Raw genomic sequence first — 25021 nt, forward strand, 5'->3', positions numbered from 1 at the left:
GTCACATATTGGTTTTACCCATCAGTAGTTTTTTTGTTTTTGGACTCACTGTCATCTAGACAAATTTAAATTCAGCTGAAGATTGATAAAATGCCACATCATATATAATATTTTTTGACCTATTGACAAATACAAGAGTTACAGATTTGGAAGTCGGTCTGTCTTAGTCAGGATACCAGAAATTGTTTTGTAATTTGTAAATCTATAAGCTAGAAAATCTAGAAAATTTGAGCCTGAAAAAGTGTGAAAGTTTAAATATTTTAAATATTTTACTGTCTGGGTCCTCTAGACTTTTCCTTCCCTTGTCTGCTAACATTTGCAGAGCGCTCTCTTGCCCTGTGGAATGACGTTCCAGCTAATGTTTAATTGCACATCGAATTTTGGGTTTCCAAGAAAACTGCCTCTGTCCAACTCATGTAAACCCATTATGCCTGTCCCTTCCTGTTTCTGTCATGCCTCAATCTGGAGCTCAAGGCACTATCTCTGCAATCACTTGGAAACACATCACTGCTGCGCCGGCATTCAAGCTTCAAGTGGCCTCCAAACGTTTGCACTATTGGGAGAAATATGAGTGCAGGATAGTAAACATTGTAAAGCAACACACTTGGCACACTGATGACAATTTGGCTCTGAAAGAAAGTTTTTCTTTATTTTTTAAATAATGTTGCTGAGATACATTGAAGCCTGCTGTCTTTCCACAATTTTCCACTTTGTTCATGAAAGTGGACATACTAAGCCTTTTATCGTGTTATATTATTGCTAGTGTGTCATAATAGTAAGATTTCTACAATCATCAAAGTTTGAAACAATGTTGATAAGAAACCCTCTGGTCTCGATGAAAGCTTTGGGTGTACAATTTGTTTTTTGATGGAGTTTTCCTGCTTTCTTCTTCAATTACCCCGCTGTTAAGCTGAGCTTACATCATTGGTTATAACCAAATCATTGGTTATTTTGCTGCAGGCAGTAGGTAAACCTTTTTTTATTCCAAAATAGGCCTTCATAGCAACTATTTGCATACATCTTGTTTTTCCAAGTCGTATTCCATTGTTTTGTCTTACAGTGAGCAAGTAATAAATGGGAATGCATCCAACAGTAGATTGGTTCTGTACGGATCCAATCTACTACATGTTTGGATAAGAATTTAGGGCCATGAATACAGTTAAGCCCAAATTTATTCACATCGTTGGCAGATATTGATTTAAAAATTTTTTCATTCAGCCTATAATATTGACTTTCAAAGAAAACAAAACAAGTGGCTTTTCAAAGATAATAAAACATTATTAAAGGAGTATTCATTTAGATTTTTTTTTATGTTGAAAGGTTTTAGTATGCCCTTTTTGAAAGGGCATACTTCTCTCAATCAATGGACCAATCTTTATTGGCATTTACTACGACTCTACTCTTTTTGACAATTTGCCTTTGGCGATGAATTCCATTGATCTGCTTTTATTTTATACTGATTTACCAACAGAGTTCAGATGTCATTGCGACTCTTATTGCTGCTTGGTTTGTTTAGGCTATCGAATCATGTCTTGTGCCAAGATGAGCTTTTACTGGACAACTTTCTCTGCTCGAGTAGCTGGGTTTATGAAAGCTGCTATTTGTTAGGATGCAACTTGGTAAATACAAATTCAAGTGAAAGAAAAGAACTGAACTCGTGTGATGTATACCTTTATTACACATGGGAGATATATGTCAAGCATTTATTTCTGTTCATTTTGATGACAGCGACTTACAGCTAACAAAAAGCCCAAAAGCTACGGTTGCCAAAAATTAGAATATTGCAAAATACCAACAAAAATGATTACATAAATACAGAAATGTAATGTTACTGTTTTGTATTGCTCTGCAATCATGTGAAATACCGCTGACTTGACAATTGTCCAGAACACAGACACTTACACTCTCCATAAGGAGAGTAAGCCATCAAACGTCTTGGCTAAAGATGGAGTACCGCATCCAACCATATGGATATTGTAAAGCAAAGTAGTAATAATGTAAAGCTGCCAAAGTTAGGGATGACTTAGGGAGCCATGTCATCTGCTGGTGTTTGTCCAGAAGTCCAAAGTCAGCACAGTAATCTACAAGAAAAAGTTTTGACAACAGTACTTTATGTCTCCTCCTGCTGATAAAGAGTGTTAATGAGATCCTGTACCTTAATTTGTACAAAGTGTAGCCCGACAAAAAAAACTCAGCTGGTCTAATACAAAAAAAAAGTTTGCATATTATAGCTACAAAACTCAATATTGTGTTGCTTTAATATGATTTAAAGACACCACTGGCTATTCCCCTTGCCACAATTAAAACAAAATAATATTTTGCACTCAGTGGAATTGAAGGAAAAACATATTTTAGATGAAAGACTGTGATACTTTTCCTCTCCAGGCATCAAGAGTACACTTTGTGGTAAAACAATAATGTAAAAGAAATCCCTCAGAGGGGTCGTATTATTTATAAAAATTTCAAATATATTTTATTCATTTACCTTTTTCAAAAACCAATATCTATTTCAGTAAAATAACTACGTACAGAAAAATAGCTTAGACATTATTGGTGAAATTAAATCATTACTACAGCAAGTGTATGTAGGTGTTATGTCTGAAACAATAACAGTAAAACTGATGTGATTTTTTTATTTTTAAGTACAAAAATTTAAATATTAGAATGCTGAATATTAAAAAAAATCGTGAGTATCAGAAGCATCTGTATGGAAGATCCGATGTGTTTTTCTGTTATGAGTCTCTCAGTCATTGTTCATTTCTGTTGTACTCCCCAGTTGTTTGTGGGAACTTACTTTCCTTCTTCAAAAAGTTCAGAAGCCAAAAAAAAAAGAAACAAAAGAACAAATCATGTTCCCATGTTTTAAACCACCATAACGGTGCTGTTAAAAGTCGGTAGAAGGATTGTCCAGTCCATCTGCCCTCCTTGTTCCATCGACTGTTTTTCCAATCACAGATAAGAAAAGAAGAAAAAATACAAAACGTTTTTCTAATTCTCTGTTATACATGATAACCTACTTTTGTACATGATTATAAGATGCAGTTACGTGGATCATCTATTTTTGCTCTGCTTTGAAGGAGCTGTGTACGGTTGTGTGTTGCACAACCAACATGTACATGAACATTTTTTATCTGGTCCTTTTTGTTTTACACACAAATAAATCCTTACTTTCCCCTCAAATTTCATTCAACATTTCAACAATCATGCCACCACTGAAAATTTCACTTCTCATCTTGATTTTTGAGCAATTTGTGTTGCTAGGCTGAAAATGAATTAGCTTCCTTAAGATTTGTTCAGGCTCACCGAGGGAGCAGCAGCTAAATCAGTGAGAATGAAGGGCTTAACAATCTCATTTACCTTTTTTGATGGGGTTTATGTTTATGTAACCGACTCTTTATATACAGTTAGCACTATACAGGACTTTGCATTTTCTCTTAAGTTATTGAAGTGTGATTCAATTTATTGTTAAACAGGGTGAGATGCGAGTAAAACTGGAAATTCTGCAGAACATTCTTTGAGCAGTGTCACTGGAAGACAGTGTGGTAAGAAGGGCACTGATGGGATTTCATGTACTTGATGGCAAACTTGAGCTCCTTGCTCTTCTTATCCCACTTGTGAATGGACATGAGCAGCAGCTGCTGGTCCACTTTGCGGCCCATGATGAGGAAGTTGGAGCCCAGGTTCTCCAGCTGTGAGCACGGGCAGTTCGCGCCGTTCTTTATGTACAAGGTCAGCTTCTTCAGGTCCTTCTTCCTCAGCACACCCTGCTTCAAAACCTTCTTCTTCTTCTGCGCTGCAATTAGCTTTCGGTCACCTTTTTCCTTTTTCACCTCCTTGATTTTCATCTTCAGGACTAGAAAAGAGGAGAAGAAATTTATTCTCATTTAGGATTGTGCTCGTAAAACCTACGCTAAAGCAAAAAGTCTGACATTTGTTCTGAACAGTAAATGCAGCGTGCATAGGCACTTCCAGATTGAGCTGACAACAATATTCTACAGTGGAAAAGTTTTACTGTGTGAAGAGTCCTCACACAAAAAGTAAAACAATAACAAGAAGCCAAATGTATAATAGGAAGTTGGTCTTTTTAATCCATTTGAATAGACACTTCTATTTGTTTTGCAACATGCTGGATTGGGAAATGTCAAGTCTTTGGCAAATATCACGGTTAAGGAGGCTGTATACCAACTCCACAAGGAATAAGCACAATGGCTCATAAATATAGTCAATAATCCTACCATGCTAATTGTGATAATAATGCTACATTCTGATGTCAAGAAAAATATGCACTATGTCAAGTCAAGTTCATTTTCATAGCACAATTCAGCAACAAGACAATTCAAAGGGCTTATGTAATCATTTTGTTTGGTTAAAGAGGTTTAAAGTTCCTTCATAGCTAGAAGAAATTTTACTCTGTCAGACAGTAAACTTGACACAGCTGTTGTTTATTTTGAAAGAACCACATATATAAGAAATATTTTGTTAAATACCAAGAGCTACAAGTACCCAAACACCTCAAACCAAGCAAAAAAATTGTTTTACACATTATAGCTAAATAAACATTTATTATCAATATCATTTTGGATGCACTTAATTCAAAATGGTGTATGTTTACCGGGATCAGTGGTGTGGAAAGGACAGTGATCTGCATAGCCATAATTTCACCATGATTTATGAGATTTCACCGTTTAATGAATTTTTTTACATATATTTGGGGTTTAAATAACCACATGGGAATGAAACTTGAACTGCTTCTCCATGCTGTGTTGTTGTTATGAGAGTAAGCGATGCCTTTGCTTTCAGTTTTAAGCAATGAGAATACTGGGGAGAGTGAATATGTTGTATAACATAGCATCAAATTAAATAATGTTATTTTGGGGTCAGTACTGAGATATAAGTTGCAGTTGCGTGAGTACTGTAGCAGTGGTTTATGGCCTCTGAGAACTGTGGAAATCCTGAAGTGGGATTTCAACGTGTCAAGAAGCAGCATTGTAGCCTGGCATAGCTGCTGATCACATTACAAATCCAACAGTTGTCAGATGAAGTAGAAACCTTATTTTCCTTTGGCTTCATGTCATTCTGCTCCACTAAATGAAAGGCAGACACACAAGAATGTGCCTGGCATTACAAAGCAGGTAAATTTTCAAATTATTCATAAAGTATGAAAATATGGAATAAGAGGAATGGGCAACTAAAACTTTTTCCAACGGATTCATCAGATTTTAAGTGAATATTCCAACTTTGCACACAAGTCATACTGATAGCTGTGCAAAATTAATAGATGCTGGAAATGATTTGATTATCTAGATGAAGCTGAAGCATGTGTGGTGCAAAAGACAACACGTGCTGTGATTCTGTTGAGGTCACTTGTCATCACTCTTTTTGAAGACTGTAATTAGATTTCAGTTGTTTCCATCATCCGTGTTGTATGAAGACTTGTGTTTTCATGCAAACCTGCAGTGCAAAAATAGAGCTGAAAAATTCTGCACGTAGTTTTGATTACATGTGACAAAGCCAAGTTTGTCAGCGTGATGAAATGCTGAGTCTTAGGCCTCACTGAGTGTTGTGTTTATAGGTTCATATTTTCTCATGTCGGAGATTAAAATTAAAGTGGCAACTATTTCCAAGGAGAATTTGCAGGGTAACCCCTTTTGACAGGAGGAATTAATCATAGGTTGGGCAAAGGCACAGTGCTGAAACGAGACATCTCCGTTTGCCTAAGCCTGCTGGAAGATCGCCATGTCGCTTCTCGTCTGCCTGTCTGTGGCTGCATAAACAATCCTGAGTACGCTAATGCGTGTACCGTACATGTGAAGTTATGACATGCTCCTCAAGCAATGTTCAGTGAATTGCTCCTAGTGCACTTTGTGACAGTCCTCCAGCTCCTCCTCGTGTGTTTATGGCGCACAGTTTATGTGATTCTGTGCCTGTGCATATGTGTCTTTTTATGAATGACTGCATTCAGCACAGGTTCGAAGCATTAAATTGCCACCCTTCCTCTTTCATTTCGCTTTAAATGCCCACCCGTGTGCATTCATGCTTAGAACAAAGTATGCAGTGGCCCCTCTGCGCTGCCTGGCCAGTATCTTTGTGACATGCCGTGCCCGTTTCTTTATACAAACTCAGTCTCTTTACTGTGAGTGTACAGAAGTGCGCTGTCGTTATGAGGAGAAACAGATTTTCTTTAAAGCAAAAACAAAACAAAACAAAAACAAAAAACAAAAAAAAAACAAAGAAAAATAAAAAACTCATTGGAAAGGGTAAGATGCCAGATTTGGTTTTTATGCAGCACATGCCCTTTTTCTGGATCTTAAAGAAAAAAAAAAGTTTAAGGATTAAGCGTCAAAAGCAGACTCTTAATAAATTGTGAAAACGTTTCAGGGCCATGAGATCAAGCTGCTAACAACTGTGGCTCATTGTAATACCGTTGTACGGTAATTCTTCCCTTGATCACCAATGTATATCACAGTTATCTTACCGTATCTTGTTACACATCACCTGTAAGAAGCCTTAACTAATAAAACATCTTCACTCGAGTGTCTATACACATTTAAATGCAACCATTACTTTATTCGAGTAACCTGAAAAAATGTGTGGTATGATTCTTGAAACTGCATAAAGGACCTCAGCAGTTAAATGTCAGAATAAATTATGATTGCTGATGATGAGACTGTATTTCAGCTTCAGCTCGGTGTGAAGACATAGTTTGTAGATTCTGGATTAGCTTGTTTTATTTATGATGGCTTAGGATAATTTTGTCCAGGTAATGTTTTTGTAGGTGTGATTAATTATGCACCAGGCTTAGGCACAGAAAGAATCTCAAGATTAGCGTTTTTCTTCCGTATTCTGGTTTGGTGTATGAGAACCAGACAATTTGGTTAAAATGCTGTGCACAACACTGCAAAAATACAAGTTAAGCTGCTATGGACTTTGAAGAGAAACAGAAATGCTTCAACACAATGAGGAAAAAATGTGAGCAAGGTATAATTCTTAAAAAAAAAAAAAAAACACAAGTTCTAAAATGATACCACAAACGAATTTGAATATTTTTGAAGCTCTTTCTTCAAACATTTGGCTTAACTATTAATTAATGTGTTAGAGCGGACAAACCCTGAAATACCAAATATGTATAAGATAATTTATAATGTCAGCCACAAGAAACCTGAGTAAATAAAAATTATATTTTATTTATTGAAAGAAACAAAGCTATCCAAAGCAAGCAGCAACTAAGTAAAAAAAGGAAACTATGTAATAACTTGTTGGCCTAAAAGCAATAACTAGCCATTAGTAATTTTACATTGTTGTAAATAAATATTGCTCAAAGCACCGTTTATTGCAGAATTGTTTAAAATGAGCCACGGTGTTTTGAGCATACTTTTATCTATTGGAGTAGGCTGTGCAGGTCCTGTAGCAGCAAAGCAGCCCCTCATCATTATATCACCACCATCAATATAAGCGTGAAACATTTCTAAAAAGCTGTGTTAGTTTTGTACCACTTTTGTCTCCTTGATCTACAGAATATGTTTCAAAACATTTGGGGCCTGTGAAAGAAGCCTTTGTGTTCTTTTTGGTCACTAGCTGTTTTCACTTTGTAAATCTCTATGCTTTAAATATTGTCCAGGATGAGTCACTGAAGGGCTTGTGGAGGTTTTGTTTCCGGCCGGCCATCCCTGGGAAAGGTTCCTCGCTGTTCCACGTTTTCTCCATTTGTGAATTTTGGCTCTCGTTGTTGTTCTCTGGAGTCACAGTCCCTTACAAATTGCGTTGTAACACTTTCCAGATAGATATATGTTAATGACATATCTCTTTAGATTGGAGATTGATGTTTTGCATTTTGAGACTTCGTCTCAGACAGGTTGAACTTTTGTGCTCTTTTGATTCTGGGTGTGTCTTGTGGAATTGAACCCATCTTTCTAAATGTGATTAATGGCTTTTGAGTGAACATTTAATCTCTTGTTCTCACAAGCCAAGGATTGCTTGGATAGCTTCTTCTCTAAAAATCATTCATGTTATCTCTAGGTTATATTAATATTAGCTTAAGATGTGAAACATTTATTGAAGAAAATTTACAGTTTTTCAGTACTCCATGAGTATTTCTTGTCTATTTTTTTTTTTTTTTTTCCAAAATTGCCTACTTACCAAAATCGCTTGCACAGTAATGCTCCATGATGTTGTCCGTTTTCAGCTCGTTGTCACATGGAGGGCACACCTTCGACACTGAAGGGAAAAAACATGATTTCTCATCAGTTAGAATAAAATGCATTTTGTTTGATGCCTTTTAGCCTAGATTAGCTAATATCTAACAGCTGAACATTGTTAGTCAAGTGCAGTCAGCAAAACCAAAGCAGCGGATGTAAAACATTGAGCACTGTTGAGTCACATATTTGCAGCCCCCACTGGGTCCTCTTGTCAGAGGATATTTGCTGTGGAGCAAATACTAAGTCCAGCAGACTGACTGATGTTTGCCCTGCAATTACACTGGAAAAAAATGTTTTTATTCTACCCACTTGTATATTTTGGTGGCGCAGGCGTGGTCTGGCTGTGCAGAAAGGTAAACGGTGCGCAAGGAGCTGCTGAACATGGTGAAAAGTGATTCAGTACACACACACGCACACACACACACACATGCAGGCAGCACTTAAGCAGACACACATTGTGAAACAGCAAGCAGACCAAAACCAATGAGTCCTGTTTATCTGGAACTCTGAATTTATGGTCACGCACGTTGTGCTTAAGAACGTGTTTGGCCTTGCTTATTTTGATATGGAGCTTTGTGACTGTCATTACAGTGAAGACACAACAAGACAGAGTAAAAGCAAAAGGACCCAAAATATTTTTTTTTCAATAAAATAGTACAGCTGTTCAGTTGTTTCTGCACTCCTAATCAGTGGCAGTTCATGCATGGCTGTGAGCCCCTCCTTTTCTTGTCTGTATCCATTATCTGAATCCAACTTAGTAAACTGGAAGCATAACATTTGTTTAAACAATATTAGTTTATCCTGGAAATAAATGGGGATCTTTATGGACTTTAAAAATTTAGTGAGAAAATAAAAATGCCCTTTTCTCTAGGGTTTTTTTTGTTAGTGTGGTTTACACACACACACACACACAAAGTGCATTGTGTGAATTGGCACTAACACAATGCCAATTCCATTTTACTGAACATATAGATAAGCTGTAGAAAACTCAATGCAAACACCTCTGACTTATGTGACTTAAAAAAAATGCGTTGTTAAATGTCAGAGAATTTGTTTTTAAAGAGTTTACATTTTGCCTCGGAAAACACCAAACAGTTGCCTACTGTAGTCATCTTAACCAAGCTGAACGATTTTCAGAAAGTATTATTTTATTCTGATCATTGAATGCACCATTTCTGCAAGTGCTAAGAATAACCTTGTTTGATTGTTGTGTTGTGTTAACAATCTCATGCTAAACATTAAATATCTTTTAAGCTCAGCCAATTAAAACAATAAGAGAGATCACAGATAACGCTTGAACTGTATGCAGAAAAGTTGGCGCCTGTCTTCTACAAAACTACAAAATTCACACGATCCAAAAATATCGGCTGCCGCTAATCTCAGTACAGTACGCATCAACATGGCAGACAGATTTGATCCGACTCAGCTCGTCCGAAGGGAAAACAGTTCTGACCTTTCCCTGAGTGGGAAGTCTTTTTTTAACAGGGCTGCTTAAACAAGAGCTACATTTTTCTGTCGCTCACTCATCGCCATACCTAAAATATGCTTTCAGCTCACTGTTCCCTCTCCATTCCCCCATGACGGTTGCTTACAAACACACTCATTCAAATGCACATGGGAGAGCTGCTGTGGAGTTGAGGCCCGGGGTTAGAAGTCAGGGTTCAGAGGTTATCATCCCCTGTCCAGACCTCGGTGTCTGGACAGATAATGAGAAGGGTCAAAGTTTTGCATGCTTTGCTGCTTGGGTCGTGGGGAGGTGAACCCCCTTAACCATCGGTGAGTGCAAGTCTGTGTGAGTGCCTGTGTGCATGTCCAGGGCAGCTGAACCGTGCTCTTGTAGAGTAAATGACAGTTTTCTTGTCAGAGAGAAGTCCATGCGTTCCCAGTAAGGAGCCGTGCGAGTCCATGCAGGGTCAGCGTCTAATTGTCGGCCGCTTACTGGAGGGCTGGGCAGTAACACAGAACCGCCACTCACACCAACATGAACAAGACGCAACCAAACTTTTATGGATCTATGCGGTTTCACGGTTTCCAAACTACTTGGAATTTTATGTGACAGACATAAACTTAACGCATGGTTTTCTTTTCTCTTTTTTTTCCCCCCAAATACAAAACATAAAAATGGTTTGAGATGAACCATCTTGGCATATATTTTTTTTGTTATTGTCAGGCTGCAGGTGAAATTCCATCCCAGTTTTTTGCCAGTACTCATTTTTTTTTTGTGTGTGTGTGCTGCTCTGTATTTATCCTCTTTCAAGTCCCCATGAACTCTGTTCGGCTTCCCTGTTCTTACTCAAGAAAAGCACCCCAAAGTATGGTGCTAACGTCACAGTGAATGTGATGTCTTCAGAGTAATACACAGTTGTTTTTACAACACACACAGGGATTGCATTTAAGCAAAAAATCGTCATCCCACCAGATTGTCTCCTTCCATGTTTACTGTATCCCCCGAATTACAAACTGAACTTCTTTTGCCTTTCTTTCAACAGTGACATTTTTTAATGCCACTTTTCTGTGCAGCCTGGAACTCACTTCTGCTTCAATCTTTTGCAACTTTTTGAAACCTTTACTTTGTGTTGCTTGGTCTCTGCTATGCTGCTGGTTCAGTACTATTCCCTAATCAGCCTCTGTGGCCTCCACAGAGCAGCTGCACTGATGGGTAAATTTTTGCAAACCAGGTGACTTCTGAAGGAAATTTGTTGCACTAGATTGTATTTAGTAAAAATGAGAGTGAACTGGGCTTAGTTATAAATGTATGACTCCCCTTTAGCATTTCTGCTTGTTGAAAACAATGAATCCTTTCCCTTCCACATCACAGTTCTGCTCTGATGTGTTTGTCTATGAAGCTTCATTAAAATACATTAAAATCTGTGGTTTGAATTTCCAAAAAATGTTAGAAGGTTCAAGGGATATTCAGACTCTTGCAAACCACTGTCTTTTTTTTTTTTAACAAATCTCTTGAAGTTGCATGTTATTTAGCCTCCATGGGAAATCATTTCACTGGGGTGGTATGCTGGCAGGACGCCCAGCTGTGCTGATGCCAGAGCATGTGTCAGGAGAAACCAGTGCCTCCAAGAAACTCTGAACTTGGACCTAAAACCAGCATTTGGATGCCGCCTCATAACACGAGTCTGTCAGAGGAATTACTGTCATGTTCTGGAGGGAATCAATGCCTCATAGGTTAATCTATGTGCATGTATCTTATTTCTTGTATTGATTTTTGCAAACACTGCAAAACAGATAGGAGTATTTGTAAGTGCAAAAAAAAAAAAAAAAAAGGAGGAAAAACAAAATTTGGCTACGGAGTTGACAGCTTCTGTTTTGCAAGCATTTAAAGTGATCAGCGATTCTGGCAGATCTACATTACCGCTCGCAGAACTATTTCAGTGGAGGATGAGAGAGCTTATGAGTCAATGATTAAGGGTAAGAGGAAAAAGGTTGTACGAGTAAGGAGGTGGTCTGTTTGAAAGCACTGCTGTTAATCTTCAAACAGAGAGCCAGAGTGGAAATGGTGAGCGGCAAGAGTCCAAGAATTTAACTGCACTGCTTCACTTAGTCAGAGCTCCAAAGTTAATATCACTTTCTCTGACGCAGCCTCTCCTTTCTCCCCGTCTGTCATATCTCCAAAGAAATCTCTAGCAAACACATATTGAAACTGTTTAATACTAAGCACAAAATGTTAAAAGCTCACTTTAAAGTTTCATCGTTTTTGGGGTTAAAACAACCGCCCAAACCTGCCATTGTGCACTGGTGTGAAAATGAAATCTGTTCAATTGTGCCACAAAAAAAAAAAAAGCATCGAGATCACTTTGATGTCAATATTCGATGCGAATGATTTGAAATAACTTTAAAGAATGACCTCAATTTTTCATAAACAACACCATAAATCTTGAACCCAATTAGAGCCTTTGAAAAGCAAATGAGAAATCTGTTCTCCTTTTTGTCTTTGCATGACTTTTGACGATCTCTTCCATTTCCTGCGAACGCCCATTTGAAAACAAAAACACAGTAAATCAGCTTCTGTTTGCAACTTTTGACAGGCTTCCTTGACAACAGCTTTGCAGCTGAATGTATTTTAGATGGAGTATGTGCAACGTTGCGTACTCCGCTGTCTGTCTCTCTCCTCGGGGGCAAACACGCACATGTCGTCACCAAAAAAAAAAAAAAGGGATGGGGAGCGGGCAACCTGATCTAACGGCGTTGTGGTCGGAGTCCCTGACACGTCTCAAGCCTCGTCTCTCACAGTCGTGAGCTCCACACTGACTTTTACAGAAGAATGTTCCATATAAAATATGCTCGGGTCACTGTCTTATGTCTCATCTGGGCCCTTTAAGTTATGAACAGCAACACTTATGACATAAAATGGTACTGTGCAGGAGATGAAATGCAGGATATGATTTACGTCCAAGGGCCTCACATCTGTTTAAATGTGGCATGCAGACAGACAGAGGAAAGCTTAAACATGGCCCAGAGGCAACCCCCTCGAGGGCCCTAAAACAAAGCACACTCCTTGCATCTGAAGGAATACTATACGGACGAGAAAATATGTTCTCAAAAGGGCCTCGGCGGTCTTCCATGCACGGAGCATTGGATCACATTTTCCTTTTCATATAGCAGCCAGGGCCACATGAGTAGAGTCCATTGTGTTGCTGGAGACCTGACAGTTTCGCTTGTCTCCTTTAGCGTGGCTGCAACCTAAACTGGCCACATCAAAGAGAGCGCAGGCAGGCAATACTTTGAGTTGGCACATTTAAGCGGCATCCAATCTTTTAAGTATATATATATATATATATATATATATATATATATATATATATATATATATATATATATATATACACACACACACACACATATCTGAAAACTTTGGCTATGGAGAAAACCAGAGGATCTGCATCATTCTGCGAGGAATCTACTGGGTTTTTTTTTTTAGCTACCTGCTGATTAAAGAAATGGTTCTGAATTTTTTCAAGTTCTGCTGAAATGTTGAAGTCACCTCGTATCTTATCTGGAGTACATAAATCTCTTTGCATCTTCATTTATTAAAGAAGTAGGACAGTTGGTTAGCTTTTATGTATATGTGACCTTTGGCAATAATTGTTTCCTCCTGGTTCTCCTGGTTTACATTAGACCATACTACATCTAGCGGTAAAAATGAACAAGATGTCAGACTCAACTACGGCTGCACATTACATCACACCAGTCATCACCTCAAAATCAGTGCTTGCTGTATCACAATTGCAAAACACTGCCGGGATGCAACACACATTTCAAGCCACACATTCGCCGTTACCATAGCGGTAATTCATGCGACCAGATAGACAGTCTTCAAACGCCCTTGGTACTCATACCACACACCTACTTCCAGTGGCCTAGATGTAAAAACCTCACGAAAATTGTAATCATGAAAAAAATAAATAAAAAAGAGTTAGAAAAATCTTGGTTATTTGTAACTGATATTTTTGTATTGTAAATACGTAGATTAATGAAATTGTGCTGTCGTAGACTGAAAGCACATTGCTGAGCACGATGGTCCGAAATTACAGAAAATGCTTCCCTCCGGACAAGATGTGCACTGTTGTATTTCTTTTGAGACACATTTTATCATGACAAAAAGGGCAAACACAAACTTTATGCTACACTCCAGGTCCATCTAATCTGGATTTACTGTAAATGACAATGCTAAGAGAGTTATTAACTGCTTATAAACAAAAGCTCAGAAGAAAAAGAAGGAAAGGAAGAAACTGAACTATCCTATTTAAGTAGGGTTGATGAGGTAGCATTAGTCGTTATCTGGCTGACAGACTGAGCTGGGATTTTGTGTTCCTGGCCCTTTTTTATTTAATCAGCGTTCTACTGTTCCTCCCTGATAGAATGTACATACTTGTATTTCACATAATAACACCTCCTTAAACAGACACACACAGAAACATGTTGCACACACACACACACACACACACACATGCCAGAAACAAATCATGCACACAGACAACCTGAGCTCAGGTGGTCTTGGGAGATTTTCTAACTTTTTTTTTATTATTATTGTTTTGAAGTGGCACTGAGGTGGAAAGTGAATCTGACTCTCTGCTGTGAGTTTCCACAGGAACCCTCCAACCATGCTGTATCATGTAATTGCAGAATAGCTCAGACAGCATCTGGGCCTCCTATCCGGCGAGAGCAGCAGGTAGCTCAGTGCATAATTCCCCCGATTGACTCTACTCTGACATTTGGCTGGATTACTCAACATTCCCTCTATGATCCCAACAGAAGAGAATCGTCAGTGTCCTCCGGTGACACTGAAGGTTCCCAGAAAACCCTCTTCTCAGAGTTCTTAGTTGAAATTCCTTTTTTATTATTGCTGGCTTCTTCCGTGTGTGTGTGTGTGTGTGTGTGTAAGTATGCATTGTATGCGTGTGTTTTTGGAGTCAAAAACTTGTCCTTGGGATGGCCTCATCGGCACATCTGAGAATCTTTGGATCTTAAGAAAATGTCACTGAGCCTTCAGGCAAGAAGTGATAGGGGTTTAATATCAGTTTCAAAGACAGACGTAGTCAGGCACGGCCACAAAAATGCACACAGAAACCGTATTGAGGACCAGGTTGTGTTTTATCTGGTTTATTACATTTATTTCTAATTATTATTAATAACAGAAATAAAGAAAGCATCCACCTGAATTTGAACGGATGTCCTGACTGATTAAATCATTACTTTAAACAAACAACTGATTGTCTCCTAGCACGGTGGCAGAAGAAGTTTAAGCTGCCTCCCTTTTTTTTTTTTTTTGTTGTTTTTTTTTCTGGAGTCTATGTTCAAGAGTGAATTATGACTCTTTAGCCAAAACGTCGCATAGCTGAAAGCAATCCTATAAAAACAGAACAGCCATTTTTCCCCCCCTCAAACGGAACAACATAGTTGTGCATTAATTCACTTTGAGGATCACCCAGCAATAATTTTCACACTTTTAAGTGCTGGCAATTACATAATAGAGCGCTGTGAACATTTGTGATAGATGTGCCCTGAAGCTGCAGGAACCAAATGCTTTGCACATTTATTTTAGCAGTCTGGGATATTAAGGGAAAAAAAAAAAGACTAATAGAAAAAAGTTAATTTTTATCTACTAAAAACCCAATATGTAGTGACAGGAGCAACATAGAAATGTAAGTTATTTGAGGAATAAAGAACCTTCCTCAAGCCCCTTAAAGAAAGCAGAGCCGGACAATTCTCCTGCAGCAGGAAGAAGCTTTTCTCCACTTTTATGCTCCATCTGCCTCTCTTCACTCTCCTCCTTCCCCCCCTCCTTTCACTCCTCTCCATTCGACTCTCTCAGGAACAATCATACTTGGCGATTACCATTCTCTGCCCACCCCGCTTGCTCTGTCATGTCGACTAATTATCGAAGCTCAGTAATTGGCCTTCTAGTTAATTGGCCCACTGTCTGCCAGAACCAACAAAAGGTCGAGCAGAGCAGGACACAGTGGGGACCGGTCCCTTCTCATTGAGTCTCCCTCAGTTCCGACTGCTTTGTGAAGAGGTTGCATAGGTACTACATGCACATACACACGCACATGCAAAGTCTTCCTGTCTTCACAAACACTTTGCATTGACTTTCATTCATTTTTCATTCATTTCTAAAGTCTAGTCCTTCCCCTAAATCTTATCACTGAGTATAGTCCTAACGCTAAAACTAACCTCTTGTCCCGAAACAGTCCTTCTTCTTATGGGGAGTGGGCTTTGGGTCCCATAACAGTAGGTTCTCACAACGTAGTATTTGCAGAAAAATGACCTTACAATTTGAGGAATCCTAACACACACACACACACACACACACGCAGTCAGACCTGTACATTTCACCTTCTCAGAACCCTCTATCAGAATGTTTGTGACCTTCTTTCTTTTATTCCGTAATGTTCGAAGTGCTTTTGTTCACTCGGTGACTCTGAGCAGACCAGGTTCTGAGTCATTTACATTGACATTAAACATTCCTCATCAACCCATTTGTTAGGCTGATTGATTAGGTGTAACTGGATCTCTGCTGATAAAGGTGAGTATATGCACAAGTGTGTGTTGCCCCCTTTTTTTTTTTCATGGAGATGGATACGTCATCACAGGACATTTATCTTAACTTACTAAAGAATCTAGTAACTGGAGTCTCTGAGTCTCCCATCCTCGCCTCCCCTGAAGGCATGTGAGATCTAAACTGTCCACTTGGGAACTTTTCCCTTTTGCCATCCCTAGCAACCCCCAACCACACGCACACGCGCACACACACACACACACACACACACACACACGCACACACACACACACACACACACACACACACACGCACACACACACACACACATGCATCCTGCTCCTGTCACTCCTCCCTGACCTCCTCTGGATAGTTTCTGCCTTAAACTTTCATGTCATTACTGAAGCGTTGACGTTCTGATAGCTTTCGGCTGTTGAATGTGTTTGTAAAAAAAAAAAAAACTTAATCAAAGCTACACTAAACTACAACACACTTTCTTTATAACCTGGAAATAAAGTTAAATATATCTAAAGAACTTTTGTTCTTAGAGATCCATCAATCCATTTTCCAGGTTGAGGTCATCCTGCGGCATCAGGCACTGTGATCAGTGATCAGATTCTCCATTACTGCATTAATCTGAATTGCATTAGTTCCATTCATTAAAACTAAAAACAAACCATTGTTGTTCATAAGCACATCAACAACTTCATGTTCTTTAATGTGCATTTAGTGTCATAAAAATCAGATAAGGTTTGTTGACATTTTTTAACCTATGATTAATCTAATAGTCTTGTACTCCATGCTCAATCGTGCCACAAATTATGAAAAACTTGCAACACATTTTTTGCCTCCTCTAGGTATTAGACACTTTAGAATGAAAATTTGGTTTTGTTCAAAATCACACTTAGCATGTTTATCCACAGTTTGGGCCTTGAATCTGACCGGTAGATTTGTTAAACTGTTCTAAAATGTTGTCTTTTTATGTGCGAGGATGCATAGGCTGGTCCTACCTGGAGGCTGCGTGGCGTGGTTCCCAGCAAACTGCATGGGGATGCACAGGTCGTTATCAATGGGGAATTTGTCGCAGGACAACATCTCTGGCCAGGGGAAGCCGTAGGTCTCCATCACTGGAGCGCAGCTGTCCCTGACAGCCTCGCACAACGAGCGGCAGGGGTAGATGGGCCTGTCTAGACAGACGGGCGCAAACAACGAGCACAGAAAGACCTGGGTGTCAGCATGGCACCTTTTGGCCAAGAGGGGCACCCAGCTGCCCGCCTGCTGCTTGACTTCTGGCATGGTCTCGTGATCCAGGAGGTTGGGCAACCTCATCTTCTTGTACCCCACGTTGTGGCAGAGGCGCAGGTCAGCTGGTATGTCTACACACTGTGGCTGCTTGGTGTAGAAGCGGCCGTTGTGGAAGTTATCTGACTGCCAGCTGTAGTAGTCATACTCATCCGCGGTTACGATGTCAGGGAGGAGGGAGAAGAGCAACAGGCTCAGTGCCAGGCCGAATAAACTCTGGGTAAATGCCAACTTCAGGATCTTTTGTCCATATGCCATCCTTTTTTGAGTTCAGACCTGCTATTTAAGAAAGACGTATCCAGAAGTCTCCAAAGTAACCCAGTGAAGAGACAATCTTCAGAGAAGATTGCAACAAGTGGACAAGACGTATGAACTGTAATCCTTTTTTTCTTTTCTTTTCTTGTTCTTCTGAGTATGGGTATCGCAAACAGAAAGAAAGCACAAGTTTTTAAATCTCTTCTTCCCAGGAGAGTCAGCCCGTAAAGTCTGTCTTTGTATGAGAGCCTCAGCTAGTTGAAGGGGGTGCAGCAGCCAGAAGTAGGTAAACACGCAGGTAGGACCTCTTATTTCCCCCAAGCTTCTTACTCTACTGCCTTCACCCCCTCTTCATACTGTCTGAAGCCCACTCCTGCTTTCTATCAGTGTGTGGCTGTGAAGAGGAGTACCTAGATTTTAAGAGCTGGTGGTAGCTGCTCTCCTCGGCTGCCTGCCCCCCCAACAGGCTCCCAGACCATTCATCTTCCTACTGGCCTCCCCTGGACTCACTCACAACAGCCTCAGCCAATTGAAACCACAGAGGGAGGCTGCCACTGGTCTTCAGGACACTCCCTCCGCTACTTATTCTCAACAAAATTCCCCCTCTGGAGCAAGTTAGCAAGAAAGAATAAGACAGCAATATTTCACAAGTTCTTCCCGCTGCAGCTGTTTATTCCGAAATGTAATTAAAAAACGTCTTTTTGCTTAGATTAACACTCTGTCACAGAGGCTATCCAACATTGATTAACTCATTGCACACTAAAGAAGCTCCCTTCGCACACAACAAAGGAAGTCTGCTTGGCATTTAAGTCTGTTCACTTCATTAGCTCAAAACAGTCTGGCAGGAAGCCTCTGCTGGCATGGAGAAGCACGCATTTGCAATCGCAACTCTCGTGCAAAGGCTTCAGGGGAATGCATGAATGAGGTGAGAGTGAAGGAGTTGCAGCATGGGGGCGGTTACAGAGAGATGGTTGTGCGGCCACAGGTGGCTAGGTGGCACTGTGAGCTAATATGCTAATGTGTATGTTGGCTGTGAACCGAGGCACACTACCCCCTGTCTCTTTCTATCCATGCTGCTGATGCAGTGAGATCTTTCATCTTTGGAGCAAAGGCAGCAGCATTGTGAACAGGACGTGGGATCTCAGTGCGTTCCTGGGTCTTGCATTTGATGTGCGTCATGCCTTCATGCATCTTCTCCACTGAATGAGCTCTAAATGCAGGTTTTTGCAAGTTGACATTTTACCAAAAACACACCAGGATTGCTAAAACTCACACTTGCTCTTTGTTGAATGCAATGTGGAGAAAGATGACATGATGTTTTTTCTTTTATTTATTTTTTTATTGTTGTTGTTGAAGAGTAGTGACAGATTAAAATGAGGGGGAATTGGAAATTGAGCGCATGATCTGTTTGGAGGTGAAATCAGATTTTAAAAAAAATATGGATTGTATTGTTTCCTTTCCTGTTATGTGAAAGATAAAATTCCAGAAAAAGGTGTCTGTTTTCAAAAGGTTAATTCAATAAGATGAAATCAAACAGATAAAAACTTGGCTAAATGTGAGGAAGCTAGCCACATCCATGACAGTCCTTTTCATCTACATGTAATAAAGGTTTTGCTGTAGCAAGACGGCAGTAAATAACATATTTGCATTCTTTTCTTTAGATTAATCTGGACATCTTTCAGGTTTTATCATCGTGAGGATACAGTTAAGATCACTGTCTTATTGGAGTGTGCGCCAACTCCCCTGATTGATTTTCTTGGGAATCAAAAAGCTGCCGCCGGAGCAAGCACGCGCAGACCTCCCTAAGATCGTTTTTCATACCCCGTAGTGTGGAAAGATCAGATGTCCTCTCCTGATTTCCCCCCAGAAACGCTGACATCATGGCCTGTGAAGTCGATCTTAAAAACATTTTGTTTTGCTTTAGAGCCCTGCTGACTGTTTCATAAAACATATTCTCAGTTACTTTTCTCCTGCCTTTGTTCTCCAGAGTGTTGCACAAAGAAGGTGTTACTCTGTTAACCTTTGAACTGCAGATAATCAATGTTACTCGCAGCTAATAATTTGTGGACGTTACTCCTGCTCGGAGGGCCAGTTTGTCCGTGCACACATCGCTATCTTTGTGAGGTAACTTGTATGCAAGTTAGGGCAGCAGTGACCCATTTTAAGACTGCCAGCATTTCCTACAGATACAAGCCCAGTGTCCTGCCTTCAAGTCAGCAACAAAAGTGTCTTTCATGGTAATCAATCAACAATGGTTGTCTCCTCTTGTTCTCCTTCCCCATTACTGGCCCCTCTGGCTACCAGCCAATCAATTCCACTCTTAGGTTTCCAGCCCTCTGATTGGCCGGGGGTTATGAGATTAGGTCCAGTCTGTATTGTTGTGCCTAAAGGTTTAGCATGGTTTGAAAAGAGTGTCTCAGCAATTGTATGAGCAAGTGTGAGTGCGTTTGGAGATAGTGAATCTGTGTGTGTCATGGCGATTGTGAAGAGGACAAGCGAGGTGGCCAGCTACGCAGATATGCCCTCCACGAAGAGTTTGAATTTAAAACCACACAAGAAGATGGTAGCGAGGATATGCCCAACAAAAGATGCATGAACATGTTGCATGTCTTTTTTTTTTCTGTCTGAAGTTTCACACAAATAAGTAGAAAAAAACAATGACTTCCTGAATGTTGATAATTGCTGATTTTCTCCAGCCAGTTAAAAGCCAGTTTACTTGTGCAAAGATCGGGTGGTGAGATGTTTTAAACAAGCCGGCCAGAGTCGCCACACGCTCACAAGAAACAATTTCCGCATTCTGTGCACAAGACTTGCAGAAGTTGTAGCTATGAGTGTCCACAGAAGAGTTTTTCTGAGGATGGCTAATGTGCTCAAAATACAACTGCTTGTAATTTATTAAGAGAAGTTTATGTGTAGGCTACAGAAAAGTCCCTAAGTATGCCATGAATGTGTCTACATTATAACAACCCCCCCCCCCAAAAAAATAACAGTGAAAATCAATTGTTTTTTTTTATTAAAATGGTACCATCTGGTATCATGCAGAGCATTCTGGGCAAAAGTTTATCCCTGTGTCTATTAAATGTTATTTAATCAGTCTTGCAAAGCTCATTAACTTTTGTTATTTTTTGAGATTTATTATATTTTGGTGTTTGACTTTTAATCAGGATTCTCATAATACCCCTTATCATCTATGGTTAGTAAGCTAATTGCATTAAATGGATTCAGATGTTACCATTTTCTTTGGTATTTTACGTTCAATACATTTATGGATCTAAAGTTAAAAAAATAATAATTTTGTTATAATTGTTAGCATTTATCAACGTAAGACTGATGTTTTCACCCTTATTAAGTTATTCCTTTGCAGCCATTTGCTACAGTGACTGATGTTAGGAGGACCCTCGCTCTGCTGTCGATGCTTCGTCTAGTACAGCTTTCGAAAGTCAAAAGTCATTGGTCAGCCTCAAATTTGTGAGAATCAATAACTCTTGTACTAATAATCTGAATATGACCTATGACTTTTGCAGAGTAATTACCATGCACTGCAGATGAGCTCATTCAGCTGACTCTATTTCATCCACCTAATAAAGAGTGTAAGAAAAAAATACTTGGTTAAGGCGGGACACATTTTGGGACTGAATGTCGGAGTCGTAGTTATCATTGTCTTGTCACAACTTGAACGTTACTTGTTCAGATCTTGGCTTGGTTCTTTTTCTGTGGAATTTACATTCTGTTCCAGCATGTGCTTTCATCCAATAAACAGGCTTCCTCTCACTGATAGATAATTTACCACATGGGTGGTAAATTAAATTCTTTTTTTTTTATTTTCTTAATTTTAGGTGGGAATGAGCTTTTAACTGATCGACACTGATCGTAATATATAAGGAAATTCAGCCAACATTTGTCACAAGGTTTTCAGCATACTACGTCTTTAATCTACAGTATCAGATTCATTCAGAGATCAGGTTTGTCTTGTCAGTTTAGGCTTGAATAATGAATTAATCAAATTTCCTCAAGTACCAGTCCTTTACTGCATTTTCACAAAAAATATTTTACAGTTTCTCTATTTCCTGCCCACGTTTGGTCACCATAAAACATTAGTGTCAGTGTCAGCATCTGATAAAATAAAAATATAAAATATACAAATATAAAACATGACAATCGTGATGTGAAAACGGCTCTTTCTGCTTTGATCACCTTAAGGTTAGACCATTGTTATTCTCTTTATCTGGACATTAACCAGCCTCTATTATCTCATCTGCGGCTGGTTCAAAATTCTGCTGCCAGAGTTTTTGACTGGAACCAGAAATGTGACACATTTAATGTTTTCCATGGAGTGCATCCGGAAAGTGTTTAACGCTCTTCGTTTTTTTTATCATTTTCCTATGTTGCGGGCTTATTACAAATTGTATTAAATTAATCTCCTCAAAATCCTGAACACACGTACCCCATTTAAAATGACTTGAGTCTGTAATTTCTGCCAAATGTGCATCAACAAATTATTAATCAAAAGCTGTGAATACTTACAGGAATTCTTTGGCTTTCTATTTTTAACAAATTAGCAAAACTCTCAAAAAAAAAACTTTTTTCGCATTATCATAATGAGGTTTTTTTGAGTCAAGTTTTGAGGAAAGATATTAATTCAATGCAATTTGAAGAAAGGCTGCAAGATGACAAAATGTGGAAAAAAAAGGAAACGCTGTGAATACTTTCCAGAGCCACTGTATGATCATTATGTCTCTTACATGTAAATGCACAATGTCAACAGAGTCGGTTACATTGCAGAGCAGACAGATGAAAATAAGACAGAGATGTATTTCTCCATGACTGTCGGAAATTAGCAGAACTCTGGCAGCAAGAGTGTCACCAGGAAACATCGAGCTTGTGTGAAATGACTGATTCTGCCTTTTACTTGCTCTGCCTAAAGCCAGGAACAACTTAGCTGGAGAAGTGGGTATGGCACATAGTCGCTAAAATGTGATGAAATTATGCTGGAAGATTTTAACACCACTTGGTCACATAGTGCTGCAACCTGTACATGTCAGTCAGTCTGGGCACTGAGGGATGAAATGTGGCTCCAGCTCTTTCTGTTTGACTGGAGATTCATTTGTCAGTTTTCTCTTTTGCTGTGGTGTCTGTCTTCATCCTTTTTTTTTTTTTAATAAAAGTCTCAAGTTCATGTTTCAATGTGAGGTCAGGATAACGTTAAAAGTTACAGACGCTTCCCTCAGTGGTCAACTTAACCTTTCCAAGCCTTCAGCCTCCCTTTGAGTCTTTTTAAGGGAGCTTTGACCAGCTCTCTGTCATGGAACCCAATGTAAGGAGACATACAGAAGAAAGGCCGACCCAAACTATTCTGCGTATTAACTTCCGGTAAAATCGCTGAGTGACAGGAAACATGTCTGAATGTTGAGACACATACATATGCAAAAAAAAAAAAAAAAAGAGAAGCAGTATTTCTTTGACAAACTGTCAATACAACTGAGCCAACGATGATGGCTGTCCTCTGGATTCTGGGTAATATTTGTTATCAGTGTGTTAAAATTCACAGATTTGCAACGTGTGTAACCGGACGGTTGTCGTCATTTTTTGCATCTCATCTCTATATGAAAACGCGATGCTTCCTCAAGCTGCACCATGAATGCTTAAAGGCCAGTTGAAGCCGGGTGTTGTCATCAGATACTGGATGTAACTTAGTTCCTTTTGAAGTGAAGTAATCAGCAAAGCTTTATATTTTAAAGCATTAATCAGTAATCTGGAGTTGGATTACATCTCCAAGATAACTGTGGCAACACTCCATTTCATGTTTTTGTTTTTTTTTGTTTCACATATAAAAGCTAAAATAAGATGAAAGCATTTTGATTTTTTTTCCCCTTTACTCCAATTCAAGTCCAAGAGAACCAACTGCATTTTTACATTTAAAAGTCCAAGAAAGTACGAGTACAAACATGAATATCAAAGAATAAACAACTGCTACTGATAAGAATAAAGTGGCACAGGACTGAATGTAGTGAATGAACATTCAGAAAACTTGTTGCTATAAGCAGTCAGAGTTGTAACGGGGATTCAACAGGCTTTCATGAAACCATGTATGAAAGGATCTCCAGCTACGTAATCTGAGCACGATCTGATCAAAGGGGAGAGGGAAGAAAGGACTTTGAAGTTTTCTCTTCCAACACATGTTCACATCTACTTTCACATCAAGCAATACAAAGGATTTTTCCCTCCTGGGTCAGCTGGGAAATGTCTGCCTCGTGTTCTCTGGATCTCAGGCTCTCAGCAAGCAGGCTAGATAACAGCCCAACTCCCTATCTGTCAAACGAGCTTCACCCCTCAGCCTTTCAGGAAGGAGAGAAGGCAACATAGGTCTGTCTGACATGCAATAATATTTGATGGGTATCTGGTTCTCTTGAGATCTCTGATCAATATAAAAGCAGATTAAATACAGTAATTACTTGATGGGTTTAGAACTGGAGGTTCCCAAGTAGACAGTGTGGGAACAGAAAGGTTTAAATGGAAATTTCCCCTCTCAGGAATGTTTGAAGCCAGAAAAACTGGAAATGGTGATGAAGACTAATTCAAGGACCTTCAAAAAGCAGTCTCACTAGGCCCAGACGGAATAACGCTTTCCGATGAGCACAAATCTTGCACGCATGCAGCATGGTGTGGATGTGATCATTGTAAAAGTCTCGGTCCAAAATGTACATGGAGACGTTATTATAATGAAGAAAAGACACAAACTGGAGGTAATATAAGATCACAATCACCAACTAACTTTATCAAGAATGAAGGCTCAGAAAAAGATCCTTTAAGGTCCTTAATCCACTGAAGTACCACCTTAAAATACATCTAAAATATTAAAACTACCCTCCATTAAATGTTGTCAAAGTTAACACCTCATGCTCTTCGTTCCTTTTTAGCCTCTTGACTTGTTGCATTTCAAAGAAATGCGACTAGAGTTCAACACAGAGATCTGATTTGTCTTGAATATTCATTGGAGGCATCCAGGTATTGAAATTCTGTTATGAAATTTCCTTAAGCCGGTGAGTTGATATAACCCTAAAAGAAACCAAAGGTCATCAACATCCAAAATTAGGGAGGAGAAAGAAATGTGGGCATTTTAACAAAGAAGAGGGTCCATTCAAACAAATTATGATTTTGAAGGTGACCAAATTTTTCTTTAACCTGGTCCACATGGGGGTTACTGCAAAGCTAAACGGGTTTGTTCACCTCACCAGGATTGTCAGTTTTACCTTTG

The 25021-nt window shown here is 39.3% G+C and overlaps 1 protein-coding gene across 1 annotated transcript; it reads right to left on the bottom strand.

The window, feature by feature from the left end:
• Positions 1 to 1655: 1655 nt before the first annotated feature.
• On the bottom strand, positions 1656 to 18277 carry sfrp5 (secreted frizzled-related protein 5). Its single transcript, XM_014984733.2, has 3 exons — positions 17220 to 18277; positions 8137 to 8214; positions 1656 to 3853 (listed from the first exon to the last, which is right to left on the bottom strand). Exons 1-3 carry the CDS (start codon positions 17767 to 17769, stop codon positions 3525 to 3527), a joined length of 957 nt encoding a protein of 318 aa, XP_014840219.1. The 5' UTR covers positions 17770 to 18277; the 3' UTR covers positions 1656 to 3524.
• Positions 18278 to 25021: the final 6744 nt, after the last annotated feature.

Source organism: Poecilia mexicana, unplaced genomic scaffold, assembly GCF_051168715.1.
Source record: "Poecilia mexicana isolate PSO_F unplaced genomic scaffold, ASM5116871v1 scaffold_15, whole genome shotgun sequence".
Classification (NCBI taxonomy): Eukaryota; Metazoa; Chordata; class Actinopteri; order Cyprinodontiformes; family Poeciliidae; genus Poecilia; species Poecilia mexicana.